Consider the following 22,476-nt stretch of genomic DNA (forward strand, 5'->3'; position numbering starts at 1 on the left):
GGTTGAACACACCTGCTGTAAGTCATTTTGAGGGATAACAGATAGCACAAAACCACAATAACTTAAGCCATATGGGAAAGGGCTCTTCATGCACAGCTCTTCTACATACAGCCTCGTGTTCTTCATTCAGATTTTTAGACAATCTCTCCCTCCTCCTCTTCCTCTTCCTCTCACCATCATGCTCACTCTCGCTCTCTCCCTTCCTATGCCAGAAATTCATGTTAGCTAGATTAGCCTGCCATTTTTACTGCCCTACTTAAAAGCCTGACTGAAAGTCTGAGTGAGGGGTCGAAGTTCTGAGGAAGAATCAGAGGTGGGAAACAAGAGCAGGCATATTTCAGCAGGCAAATAAAATCCATAATGACTCCTCATGGCTAATGGCTATAAAGGTGCATTCCTAAGCTGTCACACAGGACCCAGATCAGCCGACAGAGGGAGAGATGTCAGCGAGGACCGGGGCCTGGGCCTCCGTTCTGCCGCAGTGTAAGAGTAGACAGGCAGGTAGAGTTTCAGAAGGCTTAAGAGATGTCAGTCAGCGTAGTAACAATAGATTTCCTTCATTTGTATAGCAGTGGGGGAAAAATGCCTATGTACCTGTTACCACTAGAATGGTGTAGAGAGAGTTTGGGGTTGGGGGGTAATAGGGGGGGGGTAATAGGGGGTGAAATGGGAGGGGGGGTGGGGTGATAGAAAGATATTGCCCAGAGTGTTACAGGAATCAACAGGCTAGAAATTGCCCACAGGATATGACTAACATCATCCTCCACTCCACAGCATGAAATGAGAAGAGACAGAGTTATCAAAACACTTGTTTTTGCTCAATAACTAGCCTCTGGACTGGATTCACTGCCCCGAGTTCCCTGGGATATTCTCCAGGCTCCTCCATGACCCTGTGTAGAATAAGTGCTACAGGAAATGGATGGATGTAGACCGAGACCTTGTCTGTATTTGTATTTCTTTTGAACTGGTTAGCTTCAGCAAACAGAAAGAAGACTATACATTTAAGTTAGTACTCTGGTTAGAGTGACCTGATGTGCCACGTTTTCCAGCACAGTCCTATATTTGAAGGATTTTTAACATGCTGTTCGGTACAAATATAGGCTTCTTTCAGACACCCTTTGTAGCTGATTTGTAATTTGTCCTATTTGCTTACGAGTGTCAAGGGTTTTCTTTTTCTATTTAGATCTAAAAGAAATGCAAGACGAAGCATATGTAGTTTAATACACGTAATTATACTAGTACAATCCCGACCAACCTGACCTATATTAAACGACGACCTGAAACAAACCACAAACCTACTGTAGCTCCTGACCCAAGTAGTAAACTGACATTACCCCAAAGCCAATCTATTTTGGGTGGTTATGTTAGTCCTCCTTTCTAGTTGGCCTAAGCACTGGCATACGGAGCACTTTTCATAACAACATTGAGTCAACATTGCCAAAGTGGGGATTTGAGATGGCTGAATGTCTGCTGGTCCTGGTGGCCTAACAGTTACACGACTTTCTCTTTGGTGTGTATGCACTGTCATTTTTCGGTCCTGTGGTCACTGGAAGCAGTGCAGTTTTTCAGAGGTATGCGAGACTGACACAAGAGAACAAGTGCTTTCAATTATTTAGGTGTGGGAGGTATGCTGCACCTGCGAGACACCCACATTATCTACAGCTCCATCAATGTCTAACAAAGAAACAAGAGCCATGAAGGCAGGAAGGATCTCTATGCTGAGCATGTGACTGCTGTAGATGGTCTGAGTGGAAATGCTCCCATGAGAAGCAGGTGGTGTGTGAGACCTGAAACCATTCAGCATTCATTTTTGGTTAGTCCTGTGGTAAAAACTATCTGGATTGAGTTGCAAACTTCTATTTAAAAAGAGACCAATATTGCGGTATCTGCGGACAATTTCAAAATACAAAAACTTGAAAACTGTTTTTTTTTTTTTTTTTTTTTAATCTGTAGATTGTTTTTTTGTAATCGGTTTTTATTTCATAACATATACCCATGAAAGATGCTCTTTAAACCATTGCATGTACTCTTGTATGTGTTGTATTCTTTGTTTTTATGGTGTGACGTGCGACAGAAGATGGGAAATAAGCTTTGGGTGCCACCTACTGATCATAATGTAGACAGAATTTTCTTTGCTTTAACGTGTTCATCACCAACCCCTCAGCTAATAAAATGCTGTCCTTAAGATGTCCTCTGAATGTCCTCAAAACATAAAATGTTACACGTTATATAAGTTAAAGGTTATGAGGACATTTTTGTAGGGTTCAGTAAACTGTATAAATGAAAATTCTTTTAAGAACTGCTTTCTGCTATTAATGAAGACAGATCAGCAACACAGGACTAAATATGTCCATGGTCAAATGTCCTCACATTTTAAAATATACATAGGACTCATCTGTAACATTTATAAAGTTATCAGAGAATGTAAACGTGCTGTGTTTACATTGAGAAGAAAGTCCTTTTCTCATATTTGAACTGCCTCTCAGGCAGCACTGACAGTACACATTTTGGTTCCTGTATCTGATACTCTGAACACTACTGAAACAGCTGCAGATTAATTAAAACTGTGAACTGTCAATATAGACAATGTGGTGTAGTGTAGACAATTCAGGTGTTTTTTTTTTAATCTTCACTGCTGAAAAATCCAGCTCAGAGTGACCTACCAGTTCAAGCTGGTCGTACTGGTAGACCATCTGCCAGCGGGTAGAAAACAAACAGTTCCCGAGTCTATCCCAGGGAACTCGGGACACATGGCAGGGGACACCCTGGACGGGGTGCCAATCTACAGGGCACAATCACATACACGCTCACACACTACAGGCAGTTTGGAAATGTCAATCCACCTACAGCCTACAGAACATGTCACTGAACTGGGGGAGGAATCCGGAGTACCCAGAGGAGACCCACGAAGCACTTAATAATGAGTCTTTATTGATCACATATACATTACAGCACAGTGAAATTCTTTTCTTTGCATACCCCAGCATGTCAGGAAGTTGGGGTCAGAGCACAGGGTCAGTCATGATACAGCGCCCCTGGAGCAGAGAGGGTTAAGGGCCTTGCTCAAGGGCTCAGCAGTGGCAGCTTGGTAGTGGTGGGGCTTGAACCCCTGACCTTCCAGTCAGTAACCCAGAGCATTAACTGCCAAGCCACCACTGCCCCCACACACAGAGCGGATCCGGGATTTGAGTCTCCAACCCTGGAGGTGCGAGGCAAACATGCTAACCACTAAACCACCATGCCCCCTTCAATCATTAATTTATTCAAATAACAAGGCAGCTGGAACATTACTTACCAGGTATAAATATGATCTACCAGCTTCACCAGCTCAGGCTGTATTTTTGGTAGCTGCTCAAACCAAGCTGGATTTTCCAGCAGGGCTGCTATATCATCACAATTAGGCTTTAAATTAAACTGCATAAGCAGGTGGATTGGATGTTCTAAACAAATCAGGAAAAAAAAAAAAAAACACCCAATCTTCTCTCTAAAATAATTTATATGCTAATACAGTATGCGATATGCATACAAATATATGCAATACAAGTTCAGGTCTTTTCACTTCAATTCATAAACAGATTTATCTGAGTTAAACATTCATTTCTTCTTAGGTCTTGTACCTACACAATTAAAATGCCATACTAATGGTGTATTCCCTAGATTTCTCCTTTAAAGGGACCCTCGTGGGTGCGTTCTTGTGCACTGATATGAATATCCAATTTTGACTTCTGAGCTGAATTGCCTCGAGATGTTTTCATGCTGTCTGCTTGTTGTAGGATGGTATGTGTGCAATTCCCTAAATGCCATTTCATCAGAAGGATTCTGTAGGGCAGAGGCTGCTTGGGAATAAACAGCTCAGAAGAGTTTCAGTTAAGGTCACAAAAAGTAATGCTATGTTCTTTGGACTTGCTGTTATGAAAAGTGATAGATGGCACAATACTACAATGGTTAAAATGTTCTCTTATTGGATTAATTCAGTGTATCAAAGAGATTATAACATTATAACATTCAACATTGTAGGCTTTAGAAGGCAGGATTAGTTATATCTATGTAATCATTTTAACAACCTATTTGATAATAGCAATCATTTAATTTCGTTGCACCTTGGTTTTTTGTTTTTTTAAAAAAAATACAAACCAAGTAAATTCCCAACATGGCAGTGATTAAATCATTATAAGCACTGACTTTGACAAGGGCCAAATTGTGATGGCTAGACGACCAAGTCAGAGTATCTGCAAAACCGCAGGTCTTGTGGGGTGTTACTGGTAAGCAGTGGTCACTAGTACATCACTAACCACTGGTGGTCCAAGGAAGGACAACCGGTAAACCAGCGACAGAGTCATGGACATCCTCAATGATGGGCGTGGAGAGCGAAGGCAAGTCAGCCAATCCCACAGAAGAGCTGCTATAGCATAAATTGCTGAAAAAGTTCATGCTGGCTATGATAGAAAAGTGCCAGAATACACAGTGCATCACAGCTTGGTGTGTATGGGGCTGCGTAGCCTCAGGCCAATGCTGACCCCCGTCCACCACCAAATACGTCTACAATGGGCATGTGAGCATTAGAACAGGACCATGTAGCAATGGAAGAAGGTGGCCTAATCTGATGAATCACGTTTTCTTTTACATCATGTGGACGGGCGAGTGTATGTGAATGACTTATTATGGGGAAAAGACACCACCAGGATACACCGTGGGAAGAAGGTAAGCCAGCGGAGACAGTGTGATGCTCTGGGCATCTGCTGTTCTGCTGGGAAACCTTGGGTTCTGGCATTCACGTGGATGTTACTTTGACACGTACCACCTACCTAAACACTGCTGGAGACCACATACACTCCTTCATGACAACAGTATTCCCTAATGTCAGTGTCCTCTTTCAGCAGGCTAATGCGCCCTGACACACTGTGAAAATTGTTCAGGAACGGTTTGAGGAACATGACAAAGAGTTCAAGATGTTGCCTCCAAATTCCCCAGATCTCAATCCGATCGAGTATCTGTTGGACGTGCTGGACAAACAAGTCTGATCCATGGAGGCCCCACCTCGTAACTTACAGGACTTAAAGGATCTGGCGCAAACGTCTTGGTGCCGGATCCCACAGCACACCTTCAGAGGTCTTGTGGAGTCCATGCCTGAGCATGCCTGAGCTGTTTTGTCAGCACCTACACAATAGTAGCCAAGTCGTTTTAATGTTATGGCTGATCAGTGTAAATTCAGAAAGAAATCATGTGCGGCTCCTTTAAGACGCTCACGTGAGTGTGATGTCATGCCCTGCTCCAGCTCGAACGCTGGTTAAATCAACAGGAGGCGGACACGCGCACTCTCCGGCTCACTGCCGCGTCCGCTCTGACAGCTCAGACGCACTTTTCAGGAGGTTTTTTATTGCGATGCTGGAGCTCGAATAGCGGCCTGACAGCGACCTAATTCGGGGGGATTACTGTCTTTTATTTGTCATTACTAGCAGGTGCACAAGGACGTTTGACCAGACACAGACCTCCGCGTTAATGAAACTTCGCTCCGATTCCAGAGCTGGGTAAGAGATTTACTCTGAATCCTCTCACACTAAACTGATGAATATTCCGACTCACTGTAATGAGCCAAGTCTTCGTGAGTCAAATGAACCGACTCCTTGTAGAGGCGAGGAGAAATATTATTATATAGGCTACAGTTTTCATTTACACTGTCATTTTGTCCGAATAAAACTACATTGTTTGTGCTTTTGAATGCCTCGTGTGGTGATAATAATAATAATAATAATAATAATAATAATAATAATAGCATTTACAACCCTCGTTAACTGTCAATAACATGTCTACAAATCAAATATGACGGGATACTGGAAAAATTAAAATTATTTAAATAAATAATGTTTTTTAAAAAAACTATAAAAAAAAATAGTGAAACTTGTGAGTCACTTGTTCACCTGAAAGAGTCGTTCAAGGAGAATCGATTCGTCCGCGATTCATCCATGTGAATATTTTTTTTCTCATCCGTTCTTTCTTTGGTAATAATATATTTACATCATCACTGACCCTGATAATAAAAGCCCTGATGAACTGCTCAGCTAAATATAAGATAATAGTTTATATGTCGCTCAGGTTCAGGGTTAGTTCTGTCTGTATTCACCCCAGTTCATTCCTAGATATTTAGAGACTCCTGCCTTTAGTTCATTTTCATATGAATTCAAAATCTTTTCTAACTATCCTAATTTTGTCCTTGACAACTGTATTGTGTAATAATTACTGTGTTTTATTGCAGGGAGAATACTTGTAGGGCCAAGCGCTGCACATATAATACCACCTGATGTAGGCAATGTATAATGAATGAATAGTAATATTAATAGTATATTAGTAGTATATGAATACATAAAGAGCGTATTTGAAACACATTAAAATTCCTGTTTGTTCACTGTGATCAGTCAAAATACTGAATGAGGTCAGAGTTAGTTTTATTACTCGAAGAGAAGCCTCGAGCTGGTATAGTCCGCTCTGATCTACTCTGCTCTAGTACATGTTCTGTTATGAAATCATGTACACGCCAGTTAAGCTGGTACTTTCTGCCAGCTTTATTTTCCCACACTTTTTCACCAGGTTATTCGCTTTGTGGATGTACTGGCGTGTTTTACAGGTTCTTACTCAGCTCACTGGTGGTGATTTCACTGCTGGGTGGAGGTACAGTACCATAACCTTCACACAGTGTGTGATGTTTTCCTTTCTTCCATCATGTGCTTTCTTCCTAAATAAACAAGCTAGAGCTTGTTTGTTTCCTTGCAAAACCCCGCCTGGAGTCTTTATTATCGAATAATCCGTTATCAATTTCATGAAACAAATCCCAGCACTGTGATCGAATGAGTCTGTGTCAGACTTTGGGGTTTATTTTGTGATAATGACCGGCCTATTTTATTTACCAAATTTTATTTTACTCAGGATATTAATCCAAATTAATTACCAGTTGAACTTTATTAACAGTTACAAGCTTCGGCTGGGGATAAAAAAAAAAAAGAAAAGATTGATGTCGGAACTACATAACGTAAAGACCTACACAACAATGTACAGAAATGTTAAATAAAACACTTTTATTTGTCGTGAAATGACATGCGAGTGGAACTCCTCGCGGCTTTCTTTTTGGTAATCGGCTATGCTAACAAATACCGTTTGGAGAATAATACCAGGCACGTAAAATGGTAGCAGGATCTGGTGATTAATTATACAGACTCATCAGCAGTGCGTTCTTCAAAAACAATAGTCCTCCAAAGGCTTTAATTTACCAGTCAGAATGAATTATCCCTCAGAGCTATGTAATAAGGAAGGAATAAAACACCACAGGGAACACTGTTATAAGTAAATGCTCCATGACAAGGTGGTGTGATGCGGTCCGGTTTGAAACGGAGGTCCATTACAATCCCTAAATTATTTTCTTTGAACATGTGTTACAGGATTTATTCTTCATGTACCACAACCAATGATATAAACACGTCATCATTTTTTATCTGTTTATAGGTACAAGAGACATTGTAACATCACTTAAATTGTTAGAAACAATATCACTCTCTCACCAGCTTCGTTTTGCTTTCCTTCACTCTCCTGAGGTTCATAAGACAAAAAAACAACAACCCAAAAACGTTCTGTCCTGTAGATTTTCTCTCTTGCTCTAGCACTAGAGACTCCTTCCATGATTGTTACATAAACATGTCCGAACTGAAAGCCTCACCATATCAACGACGACACATTTTTCTTTGTTAAACAACGACACTTTTTTCGCCCACGTTTGTTTATATTAGCTGTAGATGATGTACACGATACGCGTCCTGTGAATGAGCTGTTACTATAAAAACGATAACGTATTAGAATGAGTGTGTTAATATAACCCTGTGATTTGAATTACAGCTAGTAGTACTGTCAGAGCTGTACTGTTTTAGGAAATTAAGCAAGATTTCTTCCGACCAATCAGATTTGAGAATTCTTCAGTTAATGCTACGTTATAAGCTTTGGTAGGATACTGAATTTGTTCATTTATAAAGTGAGGACTTGGAGCGTGTGTATAAAATGACCAGATACCAACAATCTGTTTTCTTGTACCAGTCTGACAGTGATGTGTTTTTTTTTGTTTTTTTTTGACATAGCCTTCTTTCGCAATGCTTGGCTCGTGTTTCCTTGTGCTTTGCCAGGTCCAATTTACATAAATTATTGGCAAACTAAAGACTTTTATGTGAAAATGGGGCCACCAACACAATGTGTCTGTAGTACCACCTGATTAGATCATGAATGTGGGAAATGTTCTCCTAGTCGTCGAGGCACTGAGGCATGCAGTTTGTGACCTGATAGCTGTGCCATTAGACTGAGTGTATTCTAACTCTGTATACACTGCTCTCAATGAGAAGACCTCGCTGAGAACCGGTAGGCATTGTGGACACTATGAACTTGAGTAAGCATTAGGAGTTGGAACGTTTGGTCTTAAATTCTGTTCAAGTATTCTCCTCTGTCTTCTACAGGACACTGTGCTGGCAGCTAAATGTGACTATTCCCTTTCACAATAATGGTCTGTTGAGTGCTCTTACTTTCATCTGTGTGTGTAAACTCACTACGGTGAGAGGATCTCTTCAAAGGAGCAGCAGCACCTGGAGAACATCTTTGCTAGTTCTATCAACACCCACAATAATGTTTAACAAGGCTGAGATGCGCAGGGCTCAGTGAGAGGAGTTTAAGTCATGTTTAATTCATGACTTAAGGGTTAATTCATGAGATTAAGGGTTACATTTAATTTAGTGTGGATTGTAAAGCACTTAGCCTTATGAGGGTTTTTTTTTCTCTTTCATTTGGTAGTACAGTAAATGACTCTACCTAGCAACAGTTAACTGAGTTACCATGGTAACAGAAAAAAACAACAGCAAAAAAAGATGTTATTCGTTTATTGATATATTTAATTGTATTTTTTGTTGAGGCCTTTTGTGTGAAGTGTGATATATCCAGATTTCACATGACACTACATGTACATGTACATATATATCAAAAGTATGAAAATGACAAAACTATGAAGGTTGCCTTAAGACTGGAACCCAGACCAAGACTGAGTATTGAGACCCAGACGAAGACTCAAACCAGATTACCACTCAAAGCCAGATTCAGACCAGATTCAGACCAGATTACCACTCAATCCCAGACTCATACCAGATTACCACTCAAACCCAGACTCATACCGGATTACCACTCAATCCCAGACTCATACCGGATTACCACTCAAACCCAGACTCATACCGGATTACCACTCAATCCCAGATTCATACCGGATTACCACTCAAACCCAGACTCATACCGGATTACCACTCAAACCCAGACTCATACCGGATTACCACTCAATCCCAGACTCATACCGGATTACCACTCAATCCCAGACTCAGACCGGATTACCACTCAAACCCAGACTCATACCGGATTACCACTCAATCCCAGACTCATACCGGATTACCACTCAAACCCAGACTCATACCGGATTACCACTCAATCCCAGACTCATACCGGATTACCACTCAAACCCAGACTGAGACGGAACTACAACTCAAACCCAGACTCATACCAGATTACCACTCAAACCCAGACTGAGACCGGATTACCACTCAAACCCAGACTGAGACCGGATTACCACTCAAACCCAGACTGAGACCGGACTACCACTCAAACCCAGATTCAGACCGGATTACCACCCGGACCAAGACTCAGACCAGAGTTTAAAGCATGTTTAATTCATGATGAGATTAACGGTTGCATTTAATTTAGTGTGGAACATTTAGCATTATGAGTTGTTTTTTTCTTCATTTGGTAGTACAGTAAATATCTCTACCTAGCAACAGTTAACTGAGTTACCATGGTAACAGAAAAAACAACACCAAAAAAAGATGTTATTCATTTATTGATATATATCATACAAGTCATATCAAGACACTTGTATTCCCACAGGTGAACATAATTAAACATTTAAACATTTTGGGTGATGTGATAGCTTATATTAAAACCACATTTATTGTACCAAGCACTGATGAGATAACGTTCTGCAACATTCTCTTCAGCTACGCAGATCAAAAGTGGTTGGCACTTTCGTGGTAGGCAGATATCGTGTCTAACCTAAGCATTCTGTGGTTTGCGTATCCTAGTTTATGTGAAGCACATTGCAACCAGCATAACAAGACATGAGAATGTGCAACATAAACACAAAATAAAATAAAAAAAACAACTCTGCACACCATCGTCAGTTCTCAAAGCTCATCATAATCTTAAACATATCCTGCAACCTGTGGGACCATCCCCTGGTGATCTGTGCCCCCTCTGCTGCCTCATTTTATCTGGGTGTTTGTTCAGAAGACCAGAAAATCTCTGCCATGAATATGGAGTTGGTTTCTAAACCTAACATCAAAATTAATGTCTTATAATATATGATTATGCAATTAGAAGGTGTGATGGCTTTCTTTTTTTTAATGCAACACCATCACAGACATGATCTTAACTTACACATTATTCATGTTGAAAGGAAGACAGTATATATTTTACTGGGGGATTTTGCCACACTTCAATATATAGGACATAACTGATATATCAAATGCCATCCTACTGCAGAATATATTTATGTATAACTGGGATTCTAAGCCATACCCACATTAAGACACTTTGTACTAAGACCCAGAACAAAAGACTGTAAGAAGGCGCATAACATGTCACATGTGGTCATTTGATTTTGCATTAGTGACAAGTGCTTACCTTTGGTGTAAAATATTAGTGGTTTACTGGTAGAGGACTTTTGTGTGAAGTGTGATGTATCCAGATTTCACTACATATGAAGAATCAGTATGAAAATGACAATACTAGGAAGGTTGCCTTAATACTGGAATCCAGACCAAGACTTTGTATTGAGACCCAGACCAAGACTCAGACCAGATTACCACCTGGACCAAGATTCAGAACAGTTTACCACCCAGACCAAGACTCAGCCCAGATTACCACCCAGACCAAGACTCAGCCCAGATTACCACCCAGACCAAGACTCAGCCCAGATTACCACCCAGACCAAGACTCAGCCCAGATTACCACCCAGACCAAGACTCAGCCCAGATTACCACCCAGACCAAGACTCAGGCCAGATTACCACCCAGACCAAGACTCAGGCCAGATTACCACCCAGACCAAGACTCAGGCCAGATTACCACTCAGACCAAGACTCAGTAAGTCCCAGATTGAGACCCAGACTGTTACTATGCCAATTTTAATCCAGACCAAGAATATGAATATTGAGACCCAAACAGCAGTAAAATAATGCATAATGTATCAAATGCAGAAATTTTATTTCGCAGTCATAACAGTTGCCTATCTTTGGCATCATGCTAGTTGTCTACTTGTTTGGTAGATGTCCTTCACATGATGTGTGTTATGTGGCAAATGCTAAGTGTCAGTGGCAGGACAAATCGTGTAAAGGGGCGGCTGTGACTCAGGTGGTAGAGCGGGTTGTCCACTAATCGTAGGGTGAAGTGTGCTGAAGTGTCCTTGGGCAAGACACTGAACCCCAAGTCGCTCCCGATGGCAAGTCAGCGCCTTGCATGGCATGCTACTATTGGTGTGTGTGTGAATGGGTGAATGAAAACCAGTGTAAAGTGCTTTATAGAACTACTAAGGTTAAAAAGTGCTATATAAGTGCAGACTTTTTACCATTTACCATAAAGGACCGGAATCAAAATGGCAAAACTAGTGTGCCAAACTAGCTGCACTGAAATGTGCTTCCTGTGTGTAGCCATCCCGTTACGTTGTCATTATGTGTCACTCTGTCTGATGAGTCACAGACGGATCCTGTCTCTCACTCTCGCTTTCATTACTCACCAATAGCTCAGTCATGGCAGGGGAATTAGGTCACCTTTTATGGCTGTTCATTATTATTATTATTATTATTATTATTACTACTACTATTTATTTATTTATTTATTTATTTATTTGAACAACAATTATATCTTGTTGTTATTAATAGTAATAACAAATATATTTTTACTTGTAATGTGTTTTTTCTAGACACAAAGTGCCTAAAAAAAGGGGGGAAAAGCTCATCTCAGAGGTGCTCTAATTTTTGCCGTATTCCAGAGATGAGAAAAGGAATTTATTAATATTCAGTTGAAATGAGAGCTGGCTGTCTAACGTATGACACAAAGTTCCGAACCAGAAGATAGACATACTGGAGTAATGTCTATGGCTAGGCTTAAACAATTTAATTTAAATCTTTTACTATTGGATGACTGACCCAATCTAAATGACTTTTCTGTTTTTAAACAGTTGGTCTCAGAAAGTCGTGCTACATCCATATTTCGATGTCATTTAAGCAAGCAGAGAGGATCATGATGGAATGAGTCATGTCGGTTTAGGTGCATTTGAAAATTTGTAGCTCTGTCGTCTGTGTAACAGTGAAATCCTAGCCCACACCCTATCTCCAAAGAGCAGTGCCATGTTTAACCAGCACCGTTCCACAGAAGAGTGCTCGCTCATACACACACACACACACACACACACACACACACACACACACACACACACGCAGGCTGTCATTGGGAAGTGAAAGATTTTGCACACTTCCCACCACAGTAAAACATTACTGTTTCGGATGGCAAGGTAGCACAACATTATTATATCTTAATGTCACATTCCATGTGAGGAGCATGGTGTGAAATTGAAAGGGTTCTTTAGTTTTATTTATGGATCTCTTTTCTTTTTGCAGAGTTGGCGTACACCATGTTAAGGTAAAGCCTAAGCTGGCTGTGTTGAACATGCTAAAGAGGCTGGACAAAATAAGGTTTCGAGGGTCGAAGCGTGATGAGTTCCTGGATCTGGCTGAGTCCCCAACCGCCTCGGATAACGAAGGCATGGAGGACATTCTGATGAAGCCTCGGCTTTCCTTACGAGACTCGGACGAGCTGAGAGAACCAGTAAGTCATTCACACCAAAATACACCAAAATACGGGCTAAGATTCCTGAGGAACGCTGCCAGCAGCTATGCTTCTCATTTGCAGCAGGTCATAACAGCAAAATCGTGCTCTACTAAAGTACTGAAGACGCTTGCCATGAAGGGGTTGAATCATTTTGAAAGTGAATCATTCTAAGTTGCATTTTCAGTTGAATTTGGGGAAACCACTTGACACATGCGTTGCGTTGAACTATTTCAATTGCTTTTGTTTGATTTGTTCATTACAAACAGCTGAAAGTCTGTACATTTTTTTTTTTTTTTTTTAAATAAACCTGATTTGCAATGGGGGTTGAATACTTTTTATCGCAACTGTAGCTTTACCCAGTTTAAATTCAGCTAACCTTACTATGGATCAAATTCAATAAGCGGTCTCTCAAACCCTGCTAGTCATACTTAACCAAAAAACAGTTCAATTCAGTTAACCTTACCTACTGTAACGCAAACCCAATTAACCATCACTCAAACCGGCTTAGCCTTACCCAACTCGACCCCCGTTCGTTTACACAGTGTCAATTCACTTCTCCGTACTTAACACAAATCCAGTTTTAAGTTCTTATTCAAAACTGAAACACAGCTAGCTTTACCAAACTTAAATACAGCTGACACACTGGGAGGCAATTTAAATAACTGTTTTAATATTCTAGTCTTGTGAATGTTTTTGGCTTTATGTCTGTCTGGATGAATGAGACTGGATTTCTGACCGGTTAGACATGGCCAAGGTCACGGTCTGACGCTGTCTTTGTTACCACTCATTTTGTATGTCTGAGGTTTATTAAATGGTGCGTTATGTAAATTATCTTACCTAACAGCACCAGTCTACGATCAGTAGGTTGATTTTGTTAATGGAAACTCAGTTGCTAGTCTTTTTCTGTACTGGAAATGTATTGATTTTTTTTTCGAGTCATAACTGAGTGGTACAGTTTGCGAAACGCACATGGTGTTGACAGGAAGTTTCTACTAAACACAGAGGCAGATGTTTGGTGTACTGCCGTGGGCCTGGCATGTGTTGTTGGATTAATTGAGCTAATTCAAAGCCCAGAGAGATACGGAGAGATGCTCTGGTGTTGATAGACGTTCAGTCCAGAGCTTGCTTGATACCCCTGCCTTCCTGTTTATTCAGCGCTCTTCCTGTTGACTTTGTGTTGAGGGAAGAACCAATAGACTAAACACGCCACCATGACCAAACCTGGCGTCTCCATCAATGAGCTCGCAGCCTGAGAGACTCCAAAAGTAATTGCTCCATAGCCTAATATTTCTCAATTAATCACCTAGTCATGCTTTATGGGTAATAGATGAAGGCTTGTTCTGAAATGTGATTGATCTTGTAGATGTTCTCAGACTGTGGAAAAGATTTAAACCTCATATCTGTGTAATGTGATCCGATGTGTATGGATCCTTTTGTGTCCGGCTTATTTTTGAAGCATTTCCCATGATGAAATATATTCGATTAGTCATCATGTTGTGTAAGCACCACGTGAGGACAGTTTCACATGCGAGGTGACCTTGCGCTTTCTCTTTTTCTTGGTTAAACTTCTTTATTCATTGTTTACGCTTTAATCTTTTGTGTTTTTGCTCTCCTCCGCCTCCCTTCCTATCACCTTTTCTGTTCTCTCTCTCTCTCTCTCTCTCTCTCTGTCTCGGTCTCTCTCTCGGTCTCTCTCTTTCAGTCTTGACTGATCTACATAGCCTTTTTTCCTCTCTCCTCTCCTCTCCTCTACTGGGTGGTAGACAGAGAGTGGGTGCTCATGTGAAAGTTCTCTGTGGAGGAGGAACCAATTGCTCCCTGTGCTATTTCTTTCACTGTTGTTTTTCCCCCTTCTTATTCCACACAGTCGCCTCCTATCAGACCACATAGCAGTTTAAAATAATCTGTGAGCCTTTGAGCTGAATGTGCGCTGTTCTAATGCTATCATCTAATCTAGGTTAGAGAGTGTCTGGTGTGACATAATTATTAAATAAATAAATAAATAAATAAATAAAAACACTTGTACATTATAAACAAGACACACATTCAGCAATTCTGCAAAATGGCATTTTTAAATAATTAGAATTTTTTTTGGTTTAGTTATCATATTGTTTGTTGTTTAAATAAGACTTTCTGTCAATTGGAATAATCATTAGATCACCTGAATGAGCAAATGAACAAATGTACGAAGTTCTACGCAGCTGAACTGGTCATGTTATCAGTTGTTCGGATGTTCTTCTTCTATATCTTAGCGTCAATGAAAATGGATCGTTTTATTTTAAATTAAATGCTGTTGTTATATAGTGAGTGCAAAGCTTTATGTATATATTTGTATATATGTATATATACATTGGAAACATCAGATCTCAGTGTAGCTACAGAAAAACTTCTGATGCCTCTACATGCCACTTCTCAAACCATAACATCTTTCCTTTAAAGCGCACCTATTACGGCTTTGAAACGTGCCTAATTTTGTTTTAAAGGCCTCATACAATAGATTTACATGCATCCGAGGTCAAAAAACACTTTAATGTGCTCATAATTTAAACCTCAGCATTTTCCCCCCCTCACTTACACAAACGACTCGTTAAATGATCCGTTCTAAAGGATTCATTCTAAACTCCTCCTTTCAGAGAGCATACTCTGCTCTGATTGGTCAGATGTCCCAGTCTGTTGTGATTGGTCTACCGCTGTCAGCGTGTATCGAAAAGGAAACGCCCACTACCATAACGCGTTTCAGCTCCGTCTGTCAGCGAGCAGCCGATGAAGACCCGAGGCGGGGCTTTTTGTTACAGATTTACGTAGGTTAGTACAGGAAGTAAAGTCTGGAATCACTAACGACTCGCTTCAGCTGTTCAGAATCGAGTCCTTCTTTTAGGAGTCGATAACTCTGTTTGTCGTGCGCTTTGATTTGTGAGACTTTGCAGAGTTTATACATTCACAAACAGCTCTATAACACACTACATGAAAGGTAATATTTGAAAAACCATCATAGTTTAATTATTCACTTTAATAAAAAAGGAAATTAAATGGATCCGAAGGTGTTGTTGTGGTCATTTTTTAATTTCTCTCGTCTGGTTGCGGTTGGAAGCGATAATCATTTATGTAGTTATTTATAGTGCAGTGGGTGAAATTACTGTTTGGCCTGTGCAACACTCCTTTCATTTCATTTCAGTTGTGACTAAGGTTGGAGTCGTTTATCTGTTTTTGTCAAGGGATTTGGGGTAAAGCTGAAGAAAGTTCAAATGTGTGTAAACATGACTCCAGTCAATTTGACTCCACAGAACTAGCAAGTACAGAATGGCAATAAATGTGGAAAATATTAAAGGAGTTGTCCACATAAACCTTTCTGTCTCAATTCACATGTTCTAATTTTAGACAATTCAAAACAAACCACAAATGCTCAAATATAGAGTGTTTAAAAACATGTAACTGGGAATTTATCCATCCATCCATCCATCCATTTTCCATACCGCTTATCCTACAGAGGGGCACAAGGCAGGGGACACCCTGAACGGGGTGCCAACCCATCGCAGGGCACAATCACACACACATTCACACACTACGGACAATTTAGACATGCCAGTCAGTCTACGGTGCATGTCTTTGGACTGGGGGAGAAAACCAGATTACCCAGAGGAAACCCCTGAAGAACATGCAAACTCTGCTCACACAGGGCAGAGGCAGGAATCAAATCCCCAAACCCAGACCATGACCCCTACTGGTAAATGTATGGGTAGTTTAAAACGCAGTCATTACAGTCATGGCATATCTATAATAATAATAATAAAAAGTTTACCCCATCTGAAAAAGTGATATCTACATTCAAATATTTCTCTGGGTCCATGTTACTTCCTCTTTCATGTGAGAAGTCAAACAGGAGTCAATAAGACAGGGCGATATGCATGTCATTTGAATGAGTATCACATGATCGCTCCGATTCCAGTAAGTTCCACTTTCAACAACAGCCCTCTTATCATCTTTGCCTCAGCATTTTAAATGATCTTTTGAGCTCGATCCAGTCCAGTTTGAGACTTTGGTCAATGTATAACCGAACACAGCAAAATCCCCAGTGTTGATTTAACACCCACAGTGTTGAATTCACACCCTGCAGTGTTTATACGAGTCCATTGGACTCGTATAAACACTCTGGGTGTTAATACAACACTGGGGATTTTACTGTGAAGAAAACCTTGCTTAGGAGGGAGTATAAATTTATATACTGCTATACACTTTATACGCCGATATATACATTTATACACATGAACGTGTAGAAACAAACACTTCACAAAGGAAAAGAAATCCTTATTGACTCAGGAATGGAGGAGTCGGTCTGGGTTATAAAAATGCCAATAATACCAGAACTATTTTCAGAATTTATTATTATATTGATATCATCTCAGATAAATTTGGACTGGAAAGGGATTAGTCTCATTAGCTAATTAGCTGTAGCAAACAAAGTACAGTCTGTATGTCTTACAATTCACCCTACCACCGTCTGAGTGTTTATCTATCAGCTTAACTGATAAATAAATACTATTAGTTTGGATATTTAGATATTGTTCCTTTATAACGCAGTGCTTTTGAATTCTTGATTCTGATTGGCCAGAAGGTGTTGGTTCATCTTCTACTACAGCAGCTCGGACAGTAGTCCGGCTACTCGTTTCTTGTAATTGTTGATATGACGGCGTTTTCTGTGAGCATTTTTGGAAGGAGTCTCCAGCGTCAGTGCTTTGGTAACAGTCAGAGGTAAAGCTGTAACTTTACTGACATGGAAAAGTCTTCACTATTAAGGGCTTTATAGAGGTTTCCGGTAACGTTTGTTTTTCGTCTTATTATAAAAAAGAGAAAAAAGGCGAGGCCGGATGTTTATAGTTGTTATAATGTGAATGATAACAGGAAATAATGCGTCTTTTGGACATTCCACAGCATTAAACGTAACCCTAAACTAATCGAATGTGTTGTTCTTTAAAAAATGAAATTAGATTGTTGAACGATTACTGAGGTGTAAGTGGTATAAAACACCACAGGTGTGGAGTCGTTCTGTAACAGCGCAGTAGTTCCAGCTGTAACATAAAGGAGGTTTATATTAATGTTCTAATATGTTATCGTTTCTATGGTAACCGCTCATTCACAGGGACTTATGTCACACTTACTTATTTAATTGCTGTTTTGTACTTTGTTGTTCTGTCTGTGGACAACCGGTAATGGAGATGATAATCTGGAGATGAACGTGTGTGTGTGTGTGTGTGTGTGTGTGTGTGTGTGTGTGTGTGTAAATATGGGCATATGTGTGTAAAATCTGTGTTTAAACACCCACCCAGTCTCTGTTTTCCTCTAAATCCTTCACATGTATGGCAGGTGGGCATCCTGGCGACAGCTTGGCACTGGATTTTCCCATCATGACAGTGTGTGTGTGTGTGTGTGTGTGTGTGTGTGTGTGTGTTGGTGTATTTCTGGCAAAGAGGTGACAGGCTCATAAGACATTTTCCGAGCAGCAGCATCTCACAGTTGAGACAACAAATGAGGAGAGCGATGACTCAGACCACAGCCCTGCTCTCTTTCACTTTCTCTCTCTCTCTCTCTCTCTCTGCAGCATACTTCTTATTTCACTGTGTGGTGTGCACTAGATTACTGAAACATGTGACTTCTCCATCAGCATAGTGCGCACTACATTACTATACATCCTCATGCCGAGACAATTTATACAGTCCCCTTCGAGTGCAGAAATATAGCGGCCAAACCATGAAATGCAACCCACTCATCAGCAGTAAAAATCAGAAAATTGGAATTCACAAAGAAACACAGAGATGAGCCACATAATTTCTTTACCCAAGATTAACCTCTACCAAAGTGATGGAAAGGCCAAAATGTGAAGAAAGAAAGAAAGAAAGGATCTGCTCATGATCCAGAATGTACAAGCTCATCTGTGATGCATGGTGGAGGTAGTGTCATGGCTTGGGCTTGCACGGCTGCTTCTGGAAGAAGGTCACTAATCTTTATCGATGATGTAACTCATGCTGGTAACAGCAGAATGAATTCAGAAGTCTACAGAAGATCTGTCTGCCAAATTACAGAGAAATGCATCTGATCTAATTGGGAGGAGCTTTATCATGCAGCAAGACAATGATCCAAAACACACTGACAACTCACACACAAAACACACTGACAACTCACACACAAAACACACTGACAACTCACACACAAAACACACTGACAACTCACACTCAAAACACACTACCGACTTTAACAAGGGGAGAAAGGGGAAGGTTTTAGACTGGCCAAGTCCATCACCAGACCTTAACCCAGTTGAGCAGAATTTCACCCCCTGAAGAGGAGACTGATCGGAGAAATGCCTGAAAACAAACAACAACTGAAAGAAGCTGCAGTAAAAGCCTGGAACAGCATCACGAAAGAAGAATGCAACAGTCAAGTGATGTCACTGAGTCACAAGCTTGATGCAGTTATTACAAGTGAGGGACACGCAACCAGATATGAAGCGGTATTTACTTTAATTGACTTCAAAACTATCTGTTCCTATACTTTTGCTCACCTAAAAATTGGGTGGTCTGCCAACAAAGGTGCAATGTTTTAAGTTGTTTAACACATCTAGATGTAGATATCAGGAAATGAAAGCTGAAACCCGAATGTCTTCAACGTATAGCAAAAACAACAGAACTGTTCTTCCTGTTCCAATACTTTGGGAGGGGACTGTGTATCTGAAAGCACTACTAATTTTAGAATCATGTCTGGAAACACAATGTAGACTATCCAGCGCACTCAGGATATCCCACAATGCTGTGCGGTAGGTTAGCATGTAGACGATACACCCTGTGTAATCATATACACAGGTATGGTGCAGTTTCGAAGGAGTGTGTATGGAATACGGAGTTTCCTACGCAGGGATGGAATTTTAGCATTCCCAGGATGCAGTGCTTTGTACGGCAGATTGTTTGGAGGAATGAGTCATGCGACTAATTTACATTTTCCATTTCCTGCAGTCACGCATCATTAAGGGGTTCTATTCCAAATAAAAATGCCTCACACACATAAAAAAAGGGTTCCCTCTGCTTCGTACCCATCAATGTGTCTGCCGCATTGTGTGTATAAAGCAGCCTATTGCAACGACAGGGTGCTGCATTGTGTGTGTGTGTGTGTGTGTGTGTGTGTGTGTGTGTGTGTGTGAGAGAGAGAGACAGAGAGAAGAGCAAACCCGCACCGTCAGTCGCAGTGGCCTCTTAAAGCGATATCCTGCCTCTCACGCCTTCATGCTTTCCCTCGTCTACTTCCTCACCCCCTCCAGCCGTCTCCGTGCGCATGGAGTCTGAGCGAGAATGTAGACTGCTCCCTGCATCGCACGCTGCTGGACGCTGGGAGATCCGACCCTCTGTTTGACACAGCGCTTTGCATTTTCAGGGCGTCCCAGGAAGCAGAAAGACGTGGATTTCAGTAAGGTGGTTCCCTGTTCACCAGCCGCATGCGCTCTGTGGGGTTTACACAAATTTTGGGTGCTTTGCATTTATCCTCAGCCTGTGTGTGTGTGTGTGTGTGTGTGTGTGTGTGTGTGAGTGCACGTGTGTGAATGTGGGAAAGAGTGACCGAGAAAGAGTGGTCCAACCATAGCACAGAAACTGTTCTTCTAAAAGTTCTAAATGATCTGCAACAAAATAAGGACTCGGGTAATCTGTCAGTTCTCGTTCTTTTAGATCTCTGTGCTGCCTTTGACACAGTCGACCATGGGATTATGCTTGACCGACTGCAAAACCCCGTTGGCTTATCAGGCCTAGTCCTAGATTGGTTTAGATCCTACTTAAGTGGTAGGGAATATTATGTTGCACTGGGTACGCACACCTCCACGTCATGCGGTACCTCGTGGTGTTCCTCAAGGCTCAATTTTGGGTCCTTTGTTATTTAACGTATATATGCTACCATTAGCTGGTGTAATTAATCCATATAACATCTCCTTCCATCCTTCAAGTATGCAGATGACACGCAACTCTATCTTTCACTTGCACCAGATGCCCACAAGTCGATTAGCACGTTTGTAAACTGCATAGAGAGCACAAACCTGTCGATGTCAGAACTTCCTGCAGCTAAATAAAGATAAGACAGAGGTACTTATTATCGGAAATAATGCACAGAGTAAGTGAATTATGCCATATCTACACCTACGACACCTCGTCTCTCAAGGCAAATGACTATGTTGAGACTTTAGGGATCTCGGTGTTTGACAGTGATCTCAGTTTTAAAAACATATTAGCACTGTTTGTAAAACAGCGCATTATCACCTTCGTAACCTCTCTAAAGTACGTGACATTCTCTCCCACGCAGATGGTGAGAAACTCATACAGTACATGCATTTGTTACATCTAGACTCGACTACTGCAGCAGGGTTTTACTAGGCATAACAAAGAGCTCCATTAAACACTTACACTTAGAGAGTTCAGAACGCAGCTGCAAGAATACCGACACGCACTAGCCGGAAGAATCAGATCACTCCGACACTTAGATCACTTCACTGGCTGTGTGTGTCTTACAGAATTGATTTTAAAATCCTGATATTCATTTTCAAATGTCTTCATGGTGGTGCGCCTACATACCTTTGTAATATGATTACTAAAGCTACTCCTGCTAGATTACTTAGGTCATCCATGTAAGCAACCTGCTGGTCGTACACAAAACGCAGCTGAAAAGCGACGAGTCGGCCTTTAGTCACTACGGACCTAAACTGTGGCGCTCTCTCTCTCTCTCTCTCTCTCTCTCTCTCTCTCTCTCTCTTTCTCTTTCTCTCTCTCTCTCTCTCTCTCTCTCTCTCTCTTTCTCTTTCTCTCTCTCTCTCTCTCTCTCTCTTTCTCTCTCTCTCTCTCTCTCTCTCTCTCTCTCTCTCTCTCTCTCTCTCTCTATCTGAGAACCTACGTGCCTTTCATTCAATTAACACTTTTAAAAAGTATCTCATAGCAGCGCTTTTGTTCACTGGGGCCTTTCCTCAGACCAGTTCATTTTCCATACTTGCTTTTATTCATATTCTTTTATTCATTCTATTTGATTTGATTAGCCTGTTATTTCTTTTATTTTTTTAAATTTGATTTCTTACTACTGATTTTTTCCCCCTTGTGTCTACTGTATGTCTTCTATAAACATTGTTTTAAAAAGGGCTATATAAATAGACTTTACTTACTTACTTACTTACTTACTTACTTACTAGACTGTAACCACATCTGTGTTGTGTGTGTGTGTGTGTGTGTGTGTGTGTGTGTTGGACAGGCTGGATCGGGAGCTCTCAGCATGGCTGCCATGCAGGACCTGAGAAGCGACTCTGAACGCCTCAATGAGGTTAAAGGTCATCTAGAGATTGCCTTACTGGAGAAGCACTTCCTGCGTGAGTACTGATGAAGAGATGTGGCTTCCTGTGTTAGTGTTTGTGTGTGTGTGTGTGTGTGTGTGTGTGTGTGTGTGTGTGTGTGTGTGTGTGTGTGTGTGTGTGTGTGTTATAGCCACTAGTTCAGCATCACTAGTTCAGCATGAGGCT

At 40.9% G+C, this 22,476-nt stretch overlaps 1 protein-coding gene across 2 annotated transcripts in view; it reads left to right on the top strand.

The window, feature by feature from the left end:
- The first annotated feature begins 5,301 nt into the window (after window positions 1-5,301).
- gramd4a (GRAM domain containing 4a) overlaps window positions 5,302-22,476 on the top strand; it is a 58,491-nt gene continuing 41,316 nt past the window's right edge. For both annotated transcript variants that reach the window (XM_053688197.1, XM_053688198.1), the window contains exons 1-3: window positions 5,302-5,528; window positions 12,737-12,944; window positions 22,212-22,326. In XM_053688197.1, coding sequence (XP_053544172.1) covers window positions 5,500-5,528; window positions 12,737-12,944; window positions 22,212-22,326 — 352 coding nt within the window. In that variant the 5' untranslated portion in view covers window positions 5,302-5,499. The remainder of the gene's footprint in view (window positions 5,529-12,736; window positions 12,945-22,211; window positions 22,327-22,476) is intronic.

This window comes from Ictalurus punctatus, chromosome 19, assembly GCF_001660625.3.
Source record: "Ictalurus punctatus breed USDA103 chromosome 19, Coco_2.0, whole genome shotgun sequence".
Lineage (NCBI taxonomy): Eukaryota > Metazoa > Chordata > Actinopteri > Siluriformes > Ictaluridae > Ictalurus > Ictalurus punctatus.